At 40.0% G+C, this 20,222-nt stretch overlaps 1 protein-coding gene across 1 annotated transcript; it reads left to right on the plus strand.

Moving 5' to 3' along the window:
- Positions 1-1,291: 1,291 nt before the first annotated feature.
- Positions 1,292-20,005, plus strand: TRMT9B (tRNA methyltransferase 9B (putative)). The gene is made up of 4 exons (XM_060136370.1): positions 1,292-1,333; positions 5,681-5,835; positions 13,153-13,326; positions 18,843-20,005. Exons 2-4 carry the CDS (start codon positions 5,682-5,684, stop codon positions 19,874-19,876), a joined length of 1,362 nt encoding a protein of 453 aa, XP_059992353.1. The 5' UTR covers positions 1,292-1,333; position 5,681; the 3' UTR covers positions 19,877-20,005.
- The last annotated feature ends 217 nt before the right edge of the window (positions 20,006-20,222 follow it).

Consider the following 20,222-nt stretch of genomic DNA (forward strand, 5'->3'; position numbering starts at 1 on the left):
TCCTACCAGGGGATTAATGATTTATAACCGAATATCTGAGGACCAGTTTATCTGGAGGAAAGCACTGTTGTCTTGCATAGGGAGCTAAGGAAACAGCTCACTGATTCATTAGTTCTACAGTTAATTATTGAGTGAAGGCACTATGATATATATAAAAGAAAGATCAAATTTCAGTTTCGCCCTCCAGGAGCTTCTAATCTAGTTGGAACATATACAAAGTTAAGAGTTCAAGACAGTATCAGGAGAAATGCTCTAAGAGTGATAGTGACAATAAATATGCAGTTTATAGAAATACGGAGAGAAATTATTACTTTTATGGATAGCTATCCTTAAAGTTTTTATGGAGGAGAAAGAGGCTGAGCTAGACTTTGAAGGTAAGATTTTGGAAGGGAAGCATTTCAGATGAGAAAGAACAGCCTGCTGGCTTCAGCAAAGACCTGAACGATGAGCTATAAACAAGCCCCACTCAGGGAAAGGTGAGTAGAGGTCTTTGGGTAGAGCTGAGAATTTGAGCTGTGGCAGTTATAGGACATGGCTGGAAAGCTGGACTGGGACCAGGTCATGGAGGTTTTTGAATGCCAGATGGAGGAGTGAAAGCTTCATCTCATAGAGGTCTCCTGAAGGGTTTTCAACAGAGAGGGGAGATTATCAAATGCACATTATAGGAAAATTATCCAGCATCGGCATGAACTAGAGGTTCTAAACTGCTTTTCCTGGGTTAATGGAGGGAAATTACAAGTTACAGCCATCAGGCTAAGAATAGCACATATGCAACGTGGTCTTTGCAGTTGCCTTTTACTATAGGAGTGTATGGTGTCTCCACCAAGTGAATAGTGATTGAAAAGGAGTATTGCAACCTCCCAGCATTATGGATATATTAGAGGTGACGGGTGTGAGAAGTGGGAGGAAGGCAAGGGGGACAGAGAGACCAACTAGAAAGCTGTAAGAACAGCTCAGATACTAGGTTGTGGCAGCACAGAAAAGAAAGACGGACAGGTGGCAAAGATGGCAGCACTATGACAACAGCTCTGATCTTCTCTTAGTCTAGCATTGGTTCCAATAGGACATTGCATCCCACCATGTTCTGTTGCCAGAGGGCTCCAACAAGAGTCCTTTCATCTACGTGTGGCAAGTCCTCTTGGGACTCTGGTGGCCACAGCACATCTCTTCCACTGTGACACCCCCTGACGTCCACGTGGTGATCGTGAAGATGAATTCAAGTCTGAAATAAAGTGCTTTGCCTGCAAACATCAAAACAAACGAGGAGGGATTTGTTGGGAGTATACTAAGTAGCTGATAGAACAGAAGAGCTGCAAACCAAACCTCAGGAAAGGTAAGACTTAGGAGAAACTGGAGGATATTTCTTTAGTGATCTGACTTCAACTACCTCTTGTCAGTTTCCCAGGGGAGAGAGAATGATTGTCCTAGATTAGGTCATGTGTCCACCCCTGTCCTACGTGACTGGCAGGTTCCAGCATCACTCGAAGTCCAAAGAGAGGTGCAGTTCCTCAAAGGAAGAGTGGGTAAGCAGAAATTTTTAAAAGTATTTAATCTCTGAAATGTCTGGGATTGTAAATAATGGTCAAAAATGCTTGGGCTCAGGCTTGGAGAGAGATTAAGTATTCCCTCGAATCTTAGATCTCCAAAATTATTTTTCACTACTACCTTTGACAGATTCTCTTCTTTTTCAAACTAATGTCTTACTGTTAAATACACACACACACACGTTGACAGAAACCGCTTCCAGCAATACCGTGATGCCTTCACGCTTTCAGGTCCACAGATATTAGCGTCCTTTCTCCCTGCCTCTCTCCTTTCCTTCCTTGGCTCACAAAATTAAATGAAGTTTAAAAAAGTGGGATATGGAACCGTATTCTGTTTTCTCCCAATTTTGTTCTATCTACAGTAAAAAGTATTAGTATTTATAAAGAAAAAACAGGACAAACTCACATAGTAACAAGTTATCTTCTAACAGAATATGATTGATAGTTTTTACTTTTTCATTATCTAGATAGATAATCAACATCCTTTATGATGAGCTGTCTGTTCCCTTATTTTTGGCTTAAAACATGCACACTGTCCATCCATAAAGGGGAGTCACTCAGGGACCTGGGCTGTTGCTTCCAGGATCGCAGAGACACACACTGGCTCGTAGAGCCTCTGCCCAGAAGTGATTCACATCTTCTCTGATCACACGTAATGGTCAAAGCAAGCCCCATGGCTTTGCCTGAATCAAGCTGGGTAGACAAGTGTTATCCTAGTTACATGCCCAGAACAGGAAAAACAAACATCTGTGACCTGTTACTGACCACCCTGTGGCTAGAAGCAAGAATGCTGACGTTTCTCTCTTTGCTCCTCTCTCCATGGAAAACACACCAAGCCACTGACCTCTCCTATTAACTTCCTAGCACGTTCTCTCCTCTTTTCTGCTTTCCAAGGAACCACTTTCCATTGCACTTAAAGTCCAAAATAGTTCCTCAAGTTTTTGGTGCATTACGTTCTGACTTCTCTGTCCCTTTCAAATTACTTTCTCTTCTTTCATGACTCACCAACAAGGCATCAGCTCCAAGGCCTGGAATTTGTCAGCACACAGATTAAGAAGCCTGGCTAAACCAAACCCTACCTGCCTAGCTCCAGCTTGAACCCTATGTTACTACTTTAGTACTAGTCTTACTAGCTTAGTCATATTACCGGATTCACAAGGAATTTGCATATGTGTATACTGCAGGAAATTTAAACCCACAGACTGTTGAAAATGTCATATTAGATGGCCCCAACTCTACAAATCAATTTCATGGTCAGCTATATATTCTGCAGAATATAATCTTAAGTGTAAAATAAACAAAATGGATTTATATTGTTCACACACTTTATAATAGCTCTTTGAGGCTACCTGTTTATAGTAGAAGGAGGGCAACTTGGGGGGAAGACTTAGAGAAAGGTCTCCACGGGGTGTTGTTCAGATACTACAGATTCTGAGCTTATAGTTGGAGCCAGATGGAGGGGAATCGAGTTTATGTTGATTGCCACTTAACATTGGCAAGTGCAATAAAGTATTAAAATTTATTTGTTTTACGGTTCTCAAGACTGTATTGCCTGATGGATTCCTTGAGGGGGGAAAGTTTTAAACAGACTTAAGTCTACTGAGATTTTGATTAAAGAGAAAAGCGCTCAGTGTTTGGGTTTTTCTCATGTGTAGGCAGTTATAGCCAGCCATATGTTTACTTTGTAAATTCTAGTTGAGGGTGCAATATAAGCTGTTTCAGTTTGGGTGGAAGTTTTGTCAGACATCACAAATGAGATTTGTACTCTGTCAGGAGTTTGCCAGATTTTTTGCAGGGACTGTGGGCAGGTCCGTGGTAATTAGGGATAACCTACTGCTAGTTTGTTTTAAGAGTAAATCCTGAGAAGCTCTTCCTCACAGTTGAGGGAATGATGGAATTAGAATATTATCATTTAGTGATAGTATTACTCAGCCATAAAAAACGAATGAAATTCTGCCATTTGCAGCAACGTGGATGGACCTAGAGGATATTATGCTTAGTGACATTAAGTCAGAAAGAGAAAGACAAACACCATATGATTTCACTTACATGTGGAATCTAAAAAATAAAACAAATGAATGTATGTAACAAAACAGAAACAGACTCACAGATATAGAGAGCAAACTAGTGGTTACCAGTGGGGGAAAGGGGAGGGGCAAAAGAGGGTTATGGAATTAAGAGATATAAGCTACTACGTATAAAATAGATAAGCAACAAGTTTACATTGTACAGCACAGGGAAATACAGTCATTACTTTGTAATAACTTTAAGTGGAGTATAATCTATAAAAATATTGAATCACTATGTTGTACACCTGAAGCTAATACAATATTTTAAATCAACTACACTTCAGTTAGAAAGAGGCATCAATGGATTGTATGCTAAAAGTGGTGAGTGAGATGATGAGAAACAGGATATTTACATGGTCTCAAAGTATCTCTCATATTTCTTAAATAGAAAGCCGGGGAGGGGTGGCGGAGGGGTAGGCACTTTACAGTGGAGTAACTAGTCAGATGCCATCTTACCCAAGTGCTTCCTACTTCCTAGACTGGGAGTAATGAGGGGGTGGGCGTATGGAGGGAACACAGAGGCTGTGCAAGGACAATACCTTCTCTTACCATATTCCCATCTACAAGCTTGTGGGTGTAGGGTCCCCTCTCTTCCCACACTCCCCAGGTTACTCTCTTCTACCAAAGCCAATGTTACCCTCTGTACTCAGAGTCCATACTGCTTGTTTGTTTGCTTGTTTGTTCATTTTTTGAAGGTCTGCTGTGTGCTAACTACTGAGGATTCAGCGTTAAGTAAGATAAGTCCTCATTACCTAGGATCTTCCAGCCAGTGCTAGAGAAAAATATCTAACAGACTGTTACAGCCCTTGGTAATCTGTAGAGGATGCATGGGATGCAACAGGAGTACAAGGGGCAGGACTGAGCTAGCTGGTACGCACAAGTAGGGTCAAATGGGTTCTTCAGAGATTAAAAATACTTTCATATTGATCGGTAAAAAGCCACATTCTGAGCCCTTCCCTGGGATACTACTCCTCACTCACATGCCACAATAATTAAAAGATCAAACCCCAAATAAGCAGAGGCCTCTAAGAGCTGCTCTTGTACTCTGCCCACTCCTTTCTGATTGCCCTTATCCTGCATAGAAGTCAGGGAAGTCTTCCTGGAGGAGGCGATGCCTATGCCAAGGATGAACAGGAGTTCGCCTGGTAACGCACAGCACCCGTCCAGCCCCTGGATGACACGGGCTGTGTCATGCCTGAGAAGCCACGATCACTGAGTATTACAGGTGCATCTGATGCTGGGGAAGGGCAGTGAGAAATGGCTTCAAGAGGAAAATGGAGGCCAGATCAAAAAGAGCCTCGTATGCCCCCTGAAATACCTGAACTTGATCAGACAAGCTATAAAATGCCTTTGAAGAAGTCTAAGATACGAAGCAACACAGTAAGACTTATGTTGTAGAAAAACAAGGGATTGAAGGGCAAACAAACAAACAAACAAAACTGTTTACAGCCTGTTGAAGCAATTCAGGCAAGAAATGAGGACCTTTTCTAAAACAGAATCAGTAGGATATAGAGAAATGGTTGGAATCCAAAAAAATTAAAAAGGTAGAATCAATTGGGCTTTGTGATTGGATTGGAGTGCTGAGCGACATGCTATGAAATTTTAAAATCTATTTAGCATCCGATAGAACGATTTTATCCAAAGTGAACCTTTCTCTGAAAGAATTGATCTTTCAGAGAAACATACTATAATTAGCTCATTCCCAAATGACTGTTTTCTGAAGATGTGCAGGTAAGAAGGATGTATTTGCTAGCCTTTTGACAACTCTGGTGAGGTTCCAGTGAAGGCTGTGTTCTTTGCAGCTTATAAGAAAGTATAAAAACAGGGGCTTCCCTGGTGGTCCATTGGTTAAGGCTCCGTGCTTCCAGTGCAGGGGCTGTGGTTCTGATCCCTGGTCAGGGAACTAAGATCCCACATGCCACGTGGCATGGCCAGAAAAAAAAAAGTATAAAAGCAACACAATCTTGGCAGTTGTAAGTTCCCAATTTTAGGAAATCTGCATCCCCATCAGCCATCTCTGGTGCCTACTCTGAACTGCACTCCTTGGCGTGGCCCTGTTTTCCCCAGGATGGATCATGCAGCTGCCCAGCTGGAGAAGCAGCACGTGCACGATGTGTATGAGAGCACCGCTCCTTACTTCAGCGACTTGCAGAGCAAAGCCTGGCCTCGTGTCCGCCAGTTCCTCCAGGACCAGAAGCCTGGCAGCCTCATCGCTGACATAGGTAACCTGGGGCGGTGCCACGTAATCTGAAATATATTCCGTCATGCCTTTCCTTTTCAGATTCATTTTTCATTTCTGTTCTAACCAGAAGTCTGAAATTGTGTCCTTGGCATGTCAGCACCTGGAATATTCACTTGATAGCAGAAATTCATACAGTCAAGCCAGAAAGTAGAAAAGCCCCTCAAATCTACATATAGACAGTGGCAATTTTTTCAGAGCCTTCGTGCACGTCCTCCCACAAAAATCAACCTGACGTTGCTTGAATAAATCAGGATTGAAATGGCCGCTTGTGAAACTGACCATTTTAAATTCAGAGTGGACTTCCCTGGTGGCGCAGTGGTTAAGAATCCGCCTGCCAGTGCAGGGGACACGGGTTCGAGCCCTGGTCCGGGAAGTCCCACATGCTGCGGAGCAACTAAGCCCGTGCGCCACAGCTACTGGGATGCGCGCTACAGCCCGCAAGCCACAACTACTGAGCCCACGTGCCACAAGTACTGAAGCCCGTGCGCCTAGAGCCCGTGCTGTGCAACAAGAGAAGCCACCGCGATGAGAAGTCCGCGCACCGCAACGAAGAGTAGCCCCCGCTCGCCGCAACTAGAGAAAGCCCTCACGCAGCAACGAAGACCCAACAGAGCCAAAAAATAAATTAATTAATTTTAAAAATACTTTAAAAAACACTGAATGATTTAAAAAAATAATAAACTTAGAGATATTCACATTCGTGAATACAGTGTTTTGGCGGCTTACGCTGAGTAGCTCTCACGCCTTCTGCAGAAGAGCCAGAACTGTGAGATTATAGAAGAGGTCCTGTAACCTCTTATGAAGCTCATGGATCCTTTCCCCTAACTATTCCTTAGGGGTCTTATTATTAGAGCATATCTTTAATTAGATCATATCTTCATAATCAAGCAAATAATGATTTGCTTGGAGGACTTTGGCTCAGTATCTTTTGGAATCTAGAAGTGGTAAATCACAGCCCAGGAGATCTAAGATTAAGTTTTAAGACATGGTAGGATTCCTATTTGAAGCATGCCCACTGAAAACTGCTTTCTAGCAATTACATGCATACGGCACCGTAAGAATCGTAAGTCTACAGTTACAAGTTCCATCTAATTTGACATTCACTCTAAATTCTGGTAAGAGAAACAGATGTGCCCAGGGCTTTTGGCTTGTTAAAGATGGTGCGAGCAGTGTAGAATTTGGGGAAGGGGTACATGTCACGTAGAAGTGGAGAGTCTTTAAAAACGTCTCTATCATGTCAACTTTAAAAAAAAATCTGGTTTCATAAAATGCAGTGAGTTTGGAACTCTTACCACTCATAATATAAGCAAAGTACCAGAATCTTAAATCAGTTGGGAGGAAAAGGTTTGGGGACAACAGAATATATATGCTACTTTCTCATACCTTACACCAAAAATTCCAAATGGAGCAAAGATTTAAGAATAAGAAAATGAATTCATTAAAGGACTAGATGATGACTATATAATTTAAAAAAATTCTCAAAAGCAAAAGGCCTCTCAATGTATGACACAAAAAAAGGGAGAAGTCATAAAATAAAATACAGTTGATTGTCATTATCCACAGTAGTTAGGTTCTATAAAGTTTCCATGAACCCTGAATTAGTGAATACTGAGTTATTGCCCTAGGGGAAATACTGGATTAGGTTCCTAGGAGCCTGTGGTCACAATATTTTTGTCAATTGATCAATACCTAACCTTGTTTCACGTGTGTTTCTGTTTAAAGCTTTACACGCATGCACTGCCAGTACAGACTTGGGCCCTGCAAATAAATTTTAGCAGTTAGGTGAAGAGGCAGATAGAGAGTCTGTGAGTAATGAGGATTAATTGCATTGGTATTTTTGACAACATAAAATTTAAAAGGTTCTACAAGGCAAATTTCTAGACAAATATATAAATGAAGTAAAAAAACAAAAACAAACTAGGTAAAAATATCTGCACTATATCTGATAGAAAAATAGACAATTTTCTTACTCCGTGGAGCCTTCTTCAAAGTCAGTATGAAAAAGACCAACAACCCCCTGCAAAATGATGAAACCATATGAACAAACAGTTCAAAAATGGGGGGAATACAAATTGCCTAAAATTTTTTTTTTTTTTTCCTGTACGCGGGCCTCTCACTGTTGTGGCCTCTCCCGTTGCGGAGCACAGGCTCTGGACGCGCAGGCTCAGTGGCCATGGCTCACGGGCCCAGCCGCTGCTCCACGGCATGTGGGATCTTCCCAGACCGGGGCACAAACCCGTGTCCCCTGCATCGGCAGGCGGACTCTCAACCACTGCGCCACCAGGGGAGCCCCTAAAATATTTCTGATAGGTAATCCATTTAAATGGCTTAACAACAAGGTACAAAAAAATGTACAGTGAAAAATATTCTCTCATTCCAGTCTTCCAGCACCAAGTAACCCACATCAGAGGCACCATGCTCTTAGCTTCTTGTATAACCTTCTTGAGGTATTTCACATAAATATAAGCATATTTGTGCATATAAGTGTGTGCATGGGTGGATTCCCTTTTTCAATTACACAAATTAGTATGTTACACAAACTGCTATACACCTAGCTCGTTTCTTTTAATATACTGAGATCACTCCATGTTTGTTCTCATAGAGCTGCTAACTATTAAAAGCTGCATAGCCTTCTATGCTGATAACACCACACCAACAGATATGTATGTTGTTTGCTACATTTTGCTACTACAAATTATGGCACAAATAATATTCTTTAATACCGCTGTGCAAATCAATAAATGTATCTAGTAAATATTATTTTACCCATTTGTATCTTTTGATTTTTGTACTATTTACACTTTTTACCACTCAATAAGTAAATAAGAATATTTTGATTATACAGTGAAAGACAAGTTTTAAAATAAAATTGAAATGAAGAAGAAATCAATGAAAAGGAAAGAAAGAAGCCCAAAGGGATTAGTAGAAAAAAAAGGAAGTAGAACAAGATGACTATCTCCAAAAGGAAATATTTTTTCTTTCTAGGTTTTCCACTTAGGTAAAATCATCAACAGTTTAATCTGACTGGTTATTAGATTAGCAATTTATAATTAATGACTAATAAAACTTTGCATAGGTAAAAAACAGGCAGAGGTAATCGGGTTCCAGTTGCCCATACAGGAATTATCTAGCTGCTTCGCTATTTTAGTGGTGCGATTTTTTTATTGGCTAAATTTTATTAAGCTCATCACCCCACTCCCAGCTGATCTGCTGAGATGTGTGATAATGGCTCCTGATGGAACCTTACTCTTCAGGGCAGGTATCAGGAATGAAGTGAGCAGGAACTGTAGTTTAAATATAAAGAGCATTGATGATTCAAAGCCAGCAGAAATGCAAAGTACCCTCAGGAAATCCTGCGATCTTTACAATTAAGGCAATACCTTTTCCTGAAATGGGCTAGTAATTTAAGGCCATTAGAAGATGGTGCATGCCAGGGATAAACTGGGAGTCTGGGACTGACATATACACATTACTATATATAAAAGAGATAAATAATAAGACCCTGCTCTATAGCACAGAGAACTCTACTCAATACTCTGTAATGGCCCATAAGGGAAAAGAATCTAAAAAAAAAAAAGAGTGGATATATGTATATGTATAACTAATTCACTTTGCTGTGCAGCAGAAAGTAACACAACATTGTAAATCAACTATACTCCAAAAAAAATTTTTTTAAATAAAATAAAATGGGCTTCTCTGGTGGCGCAGTGGTTGAGAGTCTGCCTGCCGATGCGGGGGGACACAGGTTCGTGCCCCGGTCTGAGAAGATCCCACGGGCCGCGGAGCGGCTGGGCCCGTGAGCCATGGCCGCTGGGCCTGCGCGTCCGGAGCCTGTGCTCCGCAACGGGAGAGGCCACAACAGTGAGAGGCCCGCGTACCGCAAAAATAAATAAATAAATTAAATTAAATAAAAAATCAAACTGAACCACATTTGGTTAACCAAACCATTTTATTATAACCTTATCCCTATATATATATATAACCCATATTTCTCTCAATTCAAGCAAGTATTAAACTAATCAATTATGAATAAAAATGGACTGTAACATTTGAAAAAAAAAAGAAGATGATACATGGAAGGTGTTCTGTGGTTTGAGGGCTTTACTTGGATTAGTTTAGGAAGCAGAATAAAGACTAGAACTAGATTCTTTTTTGAGCAAGGTGACCTTTCTACGTGACATCAGAGACAACTATCCTAATAGTATTGAAATGTTTATTTTTGTATACATAACTAAAATTAATTTTTCAAGAATTAAAATTCTTCTTGCCTTTTAACTCTCAATTATTTATTCCCATAGTCTATGGTCAGACTTCATTTGCTAAGTTATTCTCTAATTACCATTCCTTCCCTGAGTCAATACACATTTAGAGCTCCTACTAAAGGGCAGGCACCAGGCCTGCAGAATAAAACATAGTGCCTCATCTCTGACTTCAAAAGATGTACATAAAAGGAGAAGTAAATAGGCTATATTCTTCCTTTTCCCATAGCAAAAGAGAATTCTCTTTCAGATAAGGTCTTAGCAAAAAACTCTTAATTTATAAAATGTAGTTCTTTCTGCAAACTTCAGAGGGAACATTCAGATTAATTATTTCTAGCAAATACTCGCCCACCATGGGCCAAAATATCTTGTTGAATTGAGGCAATTACCTGTTTTCTTCCTTAGTTGTAGTGAGGTGCAGAATACAAAATAGAGGGGAAGAGAAGCAATGCAGACACTTGCTACGGTATCTCTGCAGAACTACAGAAGGTTATCACTGAGATTTTGTAAAGGAGCATGACTGTTGTGTACAGGAGCTGCAGTACCAAAAATGTTCTGATTTATTTCTTGCATGTTTAAGATAATGAGGGACTAGCCTTGGCAGTATTCTTGATTTCCTCATTAGGATAAAATCTCCCCTCTCTAGCATCTCGGTGTCTGCACTTTGAAAATGGATAATTGCATCATATTCAGGAGTTCCATTACTATCCTTAAAAATGAATGCCATTAGAAATGAATACAGGGGACTTCCCTGGCAGTCCAGTGGTTAGGACTCGGTGCTTTCACTGCCGTGGCCCCGGGTTCAGTCCCTAGTCGGGGAACTGAGATCCCACAAGCCTCGCGGCATGGCTGCAAATAAAAAAAAAAAGAGAGAAACAAATACAGGATATCAAAGGTATCAGGGGCACTGGAAACGTTTCAGGAGATGATGAGATCTGAAAAGACCTCAGTTTCCTCATTGTTACCATATGCTCTCTGAACAAGTCCCTCTAGCTCCAATGTTCTATGAACCTGTTTTTATTAGTATCTTTGAAGTAATTTTCCCTTTCATTTCTCTAAATGTATCCCCTGAGCCAGTTCAAAACAGCAAAAAAATTTACAAGATGATTTTTCTTAAAATATGAGCATCGTCTTTGAAATGTTCGGGATTTCAATTTTAAAATACTTTGTGAATTATATTTTCCCCATGATTGCCCTCAAATATTGGATCCTTTTTTGCAAAAGCATTCTTAGGAACAGTGGCTATGAGATCTAAAATATTTCCAAGACCTCAATCATTTACATTGAAATAATGAAGCTGGAAATCTTATTTTTTACTCACAAGCTCTCCACTGTCTCAGCTGGCATCAATGAATCTTAATTCTGCTTTTAGTGTCTCGTAATTTTGAATAGCACCTATTAAGGAGGAGTTATCAAAGAGTGTTGAGATGTATTTCAAAAGCAGCAAACTAATCATCTTTGAATAGTGGTAGACATTTTTCAGGCAAAAAAATTTATAGCTAATGCCAGCAGGTAGGGATATCAACTCTAATGACATTTTTAATATTTCTGAAAAAATAAATAGATGATATGTCTGTGCTAGAATAAAATACTAGGTACCAGATCACAGAAGGCTTTGTTTCAAGATGATTATTCCTTTATGTTACTACCTTCTTCACCATAATATCTGTGAGATCTGACTGATCTAAATCTTTGGGCTGTGTAAATCTTGAATTACTTGGGTCTCTGCCACCAGAAAGTGAATGTCAAAAATGGTCTATTTAAGGGACTTTCCTGGTGGTCCAGTGGTTAAGACTCCGAGCTCCCAATGCAGGGGGCCCGCGTTCAATCCCTGGTCAGGGAACTAGATCCTGCATGACGCAACTAAAGATCCCGTGTGCCACAACTAAGACCCGGTGCAGCCAAGTAAACAAATAATTTTTTTTTTTAAATGGTCTATTTAAGAAAAAATAGTTCTTTGTCAGAGTTGTATTCAGAGTTAATAGAGATCATTTAAAACCTAGCACTGACAACAGATTGGATAAAAAGACGCTGAAATCCTTTTTTCATTCAAATTTTAAATTTTTGAAAGGCCTGTTTTATTGTGTAAGTTATTTTATCTATACCCATTGAAAAGTTGTTGACAGTAGTCTGTTTTATATAGCCAGCAAGTGATGAAGGTTTGGCAAGATAACACAAGAATAAATGCCCAGAACATGTAGACCTAAACATAATGAAATATGTGTGTGAAGGTAACTTTTGTAAAGAGACTGGACCTTGTCACTAAGATCCTAGGGAACTATTATTCTCTGCTGGAGGCCAGCTGACATTTCTTGATTGTGCTATCTTGTTAAGAAAGCCCTATGGACATGACCTCATTAAATATACAATGAATAATATTTCTTTTTCCCATTTTCGTTTCCTCTTATCTCCTATATAAAAACATGTATGTGCTCCCTGAAGGCTTTTCTTTTTGTTTTTGTGTGTACCTTCAATCCATGTTGTGTTCTGTCTTGGTTAGTTAATACAGGCAGACCTCATTTTATTGCACTTCCCAGATTCTGTATTGTGTTTTGTACCAACTAAAGGTTTGTGGCAACCCTGCACTGAGCCAGTCTATTGGTGCTATTTTTCCAACACCATTTGCTCACTTCGCGTCTCTGTGTCACATTTTGGTAATTCTCACAGTATTTCAAACCCTCCACCAGCAAAAACATTATGACTTGCTGAAGGCTCAGATGATGGTTAACATTTCTTAGCAATACACTGTTTTAAAATTAAGGTATGTACATTGTTTTTGTAGACATAATGCCGTTGGACACTGAACAGACCACAGTATAGTGTAAATGTAACTTTTAAATGCACTGAGAAGCCAAAAGAGTCATGTGACTCGCTTCATTGTGACATTCGCTTTATTGCAATGGTCTGGAATGGAACCCGCAGCATCTCCGAGGTTTGCCTGTATCAAGTTATTTCTATTCCCTGTGATAAGACAAAGTAACCGACAATGTTCCACTTTCCATTAAGGATAGCGTGTAACACAGGTTTTTCTCTTACAGGTTGTGGAACCGGAAAGTATCTTAAAGTGAACAGCCAGGTACATACCCTGGGCTGTGACTACTGTGCGCCATTGGTAGAGATTGCCCGGAGTAGAGGATGTGAAGTCATGGTATGTGACAACCTTAATCTCCCCTTTAGGGATCAGGGCTTCGACGCCATCATCTCCATAGGAGGTAAGGCAGCCCCGTCACGCATTCACTCTTCACCATGAGAATAACGTTACCTGGTTGAGGCTGCTCTCACAACTCAACATCCATTCTTTGTAGAAAGATCTATGTAATTCATTTTTATCTAATTTTTAAAAATATTGCAACTGAACTATTTTACTAAGTTCAAATGTACTATGGTGGTACATATGATTGTTTTTACTAGTTCAACCCTCAAACTGTTGTTTTCTTCTTTTTGATGACTCATTCCAATTTCTTTCACTTACGAGTAAGAAAGTATTGGAGGAATTGTACTCATTGAAAATAGTACTTTGTTCTATTGAAATGAAGGCAGATTCTTTCAACGTGAAGTAGATCTTTAGAAGTCATATTACCTTTTCCAGGCCACAGGTGTGCCCTTTATTAGCAGAATATTGTGGGACTAAGGCACTGAATGTCACTGGAAGGATGTGTCACCAACCTGCCACTCACTGTACAAAAGTCGCTGGGGAAGATGGTCCCACCTGGTCCCAGATTGCCTTGTTTTTATAGTGCCACTCTGCTCTCTTACTGCCAGAGACTGTTCATAAACCTAGGGAATACATTCCTCATATTCCCCCAACAAGTGTGCCCATAAGATATACATGCCAAAAATGAAAAGAAACAGCAAAAATCCATGCTTGAAATATACACAGGTAAGGGTCATTTTACTCAATACATATAGCCCTGAAACTTAGTGTGTTAGTCATGTTTAAGTATGCTGGGGAATCATGTTATTTAAGGAAATCTCGTGGCAAATCCTTTCCCAAAGTGAAAAATCTTTTGCAAATTAATGTATTTGAATATAACAAGCTTTATCAAAGCAAGGTGAATCTATATAAAACTGACTGCAGATAAACATATGGAATAAGACTGTATGCTCCGTCCTGGACTATATGAGAAATCGGTATTTCCACCATTAGCTGGGGCCTGTATCTTTGCATAGTGAGGGGATGCCGGCTTGAATGCCATAACCTTGGAACTAGTTAGGACTGGCAGGAGGTGGTTGCCATGGAAACCTGCTCTTTGACAGCCCTACTTCCTTGCTTAACAGTTTGAAACTGTTAAGTCCATTTGGTTTTAAGCATTAAGAGAAGGGATTCTTGTTGAACCAAGCAACACTATACCATGCTCTGAATCTTTAGTAGGAAGAAATTTTGGTTTGGTCATGCCACCTAAAGAACCAGAAATTGGAGGGAGGTCAGAGAAGTGTATTTTTTTGCTCTTCTATTGTTTACTTTAGTTGTAGAGTCTATACAGCTGGCTACCTACAAAGAGCCTGTGCTGCTGAACCACTGTTGCAGGCGTGGGGTTACTGACCAACTTTCTTACTTTGGGGAAATGCTCCATGTTGTACATGGTTAAGTCTTTCTTTTCTTTCAGTTTAAGTCTCCTGCCCACAGAGGAAATGGAGCACACCTGGTTGCCATCTTCCAATGAAAAATGCTTCCTTAGGTGGAAACCCAGCGTGTGTTTTTATGAACTGTAACTATAAATTAACGTGGTGCAGTCAATTTCCAATTAGATTTTACATTTAGAACTATATTATGAGAACTTTCAATAAACCATCTCTCCTATGTCCATATATATTTACTTCGCTATTTAGAATTCTGTATGTTGGCATTTCTTGCTTAACATGAAGAAATATAGTTTTAAATATATAGTTTTCCATGTCACTTAATAATGAGACAGTACACATCATACCTAATTATACATTCCTTATGTTTTACTCACAGATTACAAAAAGAAACAGTCTTTCTGCTTACTTTTAGAATAGTACGACATGTGTCTGGAGAGCTGATTCACTTTGTTATGCAGCAGAAACTAACACACCATTGTAAAGCAATCATACTCCAATAAAGATGTTAAAAAAAAGTATAGTATGACCAAAATTTTATAAAAATTTGTTCATCTGTTGAAATAGTGTCAACCAACCATTTGTGCCAGTGGTTCGCAACTCGCGGTTACACGGCCCCCACCCTCAGGCGATGCCTGTCAATGTCTGGAGACATTTTTGGTTGTCACAACTGGTTATGTGTATGTGCTGCTGTCATCTAGTTGCTGCCTCCCCAGCTCCCACGAGAAAGAATCATCTAGCTTGTTTACAAACGCCAACAATGCTGAGGTTGAAAAATTCTGCTTCATGCTAAGCCCACGGATTCTGAATGCTTCCAGTTAGATGAGACAAACACCCTTGAAAAATTAAATAACAATACATCATAAAATCCCAAGATATAACAGGACTTTAAAGATGATCTTGTGTAATTTCTGATTCTGGAGTCCAGTCATTGAATTCTACCTACCCACTTGTTCGATTCAACACCCTATCCTACAGGATACATATACTGAGTACTACTTTTGCCTTTAAATTGTGATTATGATTTTTAAACAAGAGGGGACATTTTTATCCTTTAAAATTCAACACAGTTTCCTGACATTGATAAAATTCATATAAATATATGTTTAGGTCCCATTTGGGTTACATTTACAATGTTTCTTAATAGAACATGTATGCATAGGCATGTATAATACATTTTATATGTAATGAAAACTTCATTTGTAAATTTTTTCTTTTTCAAAAGCATTTGGCTTAAAAGTTACTTAGTATTATATGTTAAATATAAATATAAAATATAATATGAAAGATTCGGATATTTCCTGGGTGAGATTATGGTATTAAAATGGATTATCGCATAACAAATATTTCAGGAATGAAAAATATAAAGATGTTCTTCCTTAAAAACAAAATTTATGGGGACTTCCCTGGTGGTCCAGTGGCTAAGACTCCATGCTCCCACTGCAGGGGCCCCGGGTTTGATCCCTGGTCAGGGAACTAGATCCCACATGCCGCAACTAAAGACCCTGCATGCTGCAACTAAGACCCGGCACAGCCAAATACATAAATAAATATTTAAAAAAAAAAAAACCAACTTCTGAAGCCAAGAATCCTGAAATGTTGAAGACCTATAAATCTGATAAAAAGAAATTACTGTATTAAAATAGTCCTGGTTTAATGGCGTTTTTTGTTTAATGGCCAAAACACAAGAATACAGTCAATTCTCATTATTCACCGTGGTTATGTTCTGTAATGTCCCATGAACACTGAATTAACAAATACTGAACCATTGCTCCCAGGGGAAATATAGGATTAGGTTCTTGTAAGCCTCTGGTCACAATACTTTTGTCAACTAATCAACACCTCATCTTGTTTCATGTGTGTTTCTGTTTAAAGATGACTTATTTAATTTTGAACTCATGCCAGCAGCACTATAACACCCAAAAGGAGCTCATCTAACTCACATATTTTCTCTGTAAGACACATCGCAGCCTTACGGCTTACGAACCCTAGACAGCACTTCCAGCCGGTGCTGGGGCAGGGCTGTGAGGGATCGTCAACAGAGAGATCACCAACAAAACACCAAAATGCGAAAACACACGGCACGAAACAGACTGTGAAAAGGACACTTGTTGACAGCACCAGAGCTGAGACAGGAAGGCAGAGCATCTCCTCGCTGGACCCCAGCTGGGAACGTGTGCCTTGGGAGGCTCAACTTTTTGGCTGTTCTATGCATGTCAAGGAATGACTACGAAAATGCTAAGCATACTGAGTTCTTAAGTCACAAGACAATTTTAGCAAGTAGGCAAATTTGCAGATACAGAATCCACAGATGACGAGGACCACCTGCATTTAGAAAACACACCCATGGAAGTTCCAGAGCGAATGAGGTGCAAGTTATGGGGGACACTAACGGCCAGGAGTAGTCATAGATGTGAACGTTAGTACTGTCCTAAGCCTTACTCAGTCCTGACTTCACTGCCCCCTTTTAGCTCATTGACCACGACAATACTTCGAGAAGTGTAAGCTCTCAAACTGACCATTATAAAGGGCCCTTTCTTTGGGGATGGGGATTGGGGAGAACAGCCTGACACCTAGTGAAGTAAAGTAATTGGTCAGAGATCACAAGGCTGGTCACTGGTAGATCTAGGACAAAATACAGTGGTGTCCTGTTCTTTAAATGCATTTGAACCTAATACCTCTCGCACTGCTGCAAGGTACAGTAAGAGAAACAAGGGTTTGTGCACTGCTGATAGGAAAGCAAACCTGATTGGGAACAATACAAAGTGTGCCTCTTGTATAATCTTCCTTTGACACCTTTAGCCATATAATCACCTCATTTTAGGCACTTACTATCTCTCTGTGGCAGGTAAACTAAAGAGATGTATTTGCCTGAAACCATTACCAACGTCTGGATTATGCTGAGCTTACAGGAGCTGTTTAATCTTCTCTGTTCCCTCACTACTCATATCTGAGCAGTAGTGTCCAGACTTTCCTGAGTGCTAATTTCCTACCTGAGATAAGTGATAGGCATATGTGTGGAAAAATAATTTGATGTTTTCTCTTGACACAGTGTGATTAAACTCTAGAAGCTAACAGACCAGTGCGTTCTATATACTGTTTGATAAAAATATGCCTAATAACCCACCTAAGACTAGATACAGGCAGTCCTGCTTGACTCTCACTTTAACTTTGCAAAGACTGCAAGTAAAATGATGACCTATAAGCTGCTTTCTCTTAAGTATACACAATTTCATATTATATTAACATTATTCAAAACTATAAGCAATCATTACTACATGTCAAAAGTGCATCATACTAAGTGAAGTCAGTCAAAGACAAATATGTGATATCACTTATGTGTAGAATTTTTTAAAAAAATGATACAAATGAACTTATTTACAAAACAGAAACAGACTCACAGATTTAGAGAATGTACTTCTGGTTACCGGGGCAGGGAAGGGTGGGGAGAAGGAATAGTTAGGGAGTTCGGGATTGACATGTACACGCTACCATGTTTTAAGATAGATGACCGGCAAGGACCTATTGTATAGCACAGGGAACTCTGCTCAACATTCTGTAATAGATAACCTAGATGGGAAAAGAATTTGAAAAAGAATAGATATATGTATAATCACTTTGCTGTACACCTGAAACGAACACAATATTGTTGATCAACCATACTCCAATATAAAATTCTTTTTCTGAACTTTATTTTATTTATTTATTTTTTACACCTTTATTGGAGTATAATTGCTTTACAATGGTGTGTTAGTTTCTGCTTTATAACAAAGTGAATCAGTTATACCTATACACATGTTCCCATATCTCTTCCCTCTTGCGTCTCCCTCCCTCCCACCCTCCCTATCCCACCCCTCCAGGCGGTCACAAAGCACCGAGCTGATCTCCCTGTGCTATGCGGCTGCTTCCTACTAGCTATCTACCTTACGTTTGGTAGTGTATATATGTCCAATATAAAATTTTAAAAAAGAAAGCATACCTCTCTCTTTACCATTCTTCCACCCAGAAAACAGTTGTGATATAATTCTAATGAAAGTCTTTATTTAGGAAAAAAGATGCATCATTTTTATATGGAAAATACTAGCCTATAAACGTGTAGGTTTACGTTGTGTATATACCCACTGAGATCTAGTTTCTTCTTTTTCAGTCATACATCATTTTTCTACAAAACAAAGAAGAATCAGAGCAATAAAGGAAATGGCCAGGGTCTTAGTTCCTGGAGGCCAGCTGATGATTTATGTTTGGGCCATGGAACAAAAGAACCGGCACTTTGAGAAGCAAGATGTGCTTGTTCCATGGAACAAAGCCTTGTGCTCCCAGCCCCTCTTGGAATCCAACCAGCCTGGGAGAAAGAAGCAGTGCGGGCATCCAGAAAGAAGCCATCCCTACCCCCCTCCCTGCTCTGCGTGTCGCTGTCCCGTTTGTTTTAAGGGGCGCTGTGATTCGAGGCGGTCCCGCAGCGTGGACCGTGACTCTGCTCTAGCTGGCACCTGCTGTGCAAATATTTCCAAGGAAGGCGAGGAAGAAAACGGATTCTATAACACGCTGGGGAAATCTTTTCGATCCTGGTTTTCCTCTAGATCTTTGGATGAATCAACTCTGAGGAAGCAAATTGAAAAAATGAGACCCTTGAAAAACACAGAAAGTTGGGCCAATAGCGCGATATCCACCCAGCCTTCAAGACACTCAAGTTTCGACTTAGATCATCCAGAGGCATTTTCGACAGGAGAGCGACATTTAGATGAGGAAGTGTTTGTGGAGACTTCTCAGAAACACCTGGAATGGCTGAGAGCGCCCGCCACACACAAACACCTAAATGGAGACCATCCAAGAGGCGTGAGGAGAAATGGAGACGGGAATTTTCTGGGTAGCACCAATACCAGGGAGAATTGTACGGATGCAGGTAACTTAGAAGAGGGTACCCCTTCTGCTAGTAAAATATGGAGGAGGATTTCTGCAGCTGATTCCAAAGATTCCAACCCAGGTGACACCATTTCTGTCGAAGAACAACAGCCCGACATTTTGGAATCTGGTGCCTTTATGCGCTATTACCACGTGTTTCGAGAAGGCGAGCTCTATGGCCTGCTGAAGGACAGTGTGTCAGAGCTCCATATTCTGAGCTCTGGGAATGATCATGGAAACTGGTGTATCATTGCGGAGAAGAAGGAAAGTTGTGATTGATCGGATCATTTCAGACATCTCCTCCAAAAGATGAACCCCATTCTTCTCACTGGGTCTATGGTATGGTCCCCTGAATGGGCATCCAATTTCGTCATTTGGTCTGTATTGAATCCATTTATATTTTGGTCTACAGAGACTATGAATTCATCATCTTTTTAGTCTATAGACAAGCATAGTGCTTGGCATCTGAAGCATCTGACAAAGAGTATTTGTGGTTAAATGTTAATATAAGAGATCTGAAGAAGCAATATAACATGAACTTCAATACAGCTGAATCACTATAACAATACATGTATACTGTTTTTCAGTATTATATAGTGATTTCAAAAGATTCTGCTTTTAAGTA

Source organism: Lagenorhynchus albirostris, chromosome 21 (genome assembly GCF_949774975.1).
Source record: "Lagenorhynchus albirostris chromosome 21, mLagAlb1.1, whole genome shotgun sequence".
Lineage (NCBI taxonomy): Eukaryota > Metazoa > Chordata > Mammalia > Artiodactyla > Delphinidae > Lagenorhynchus > Lagenorhynchus albirostris.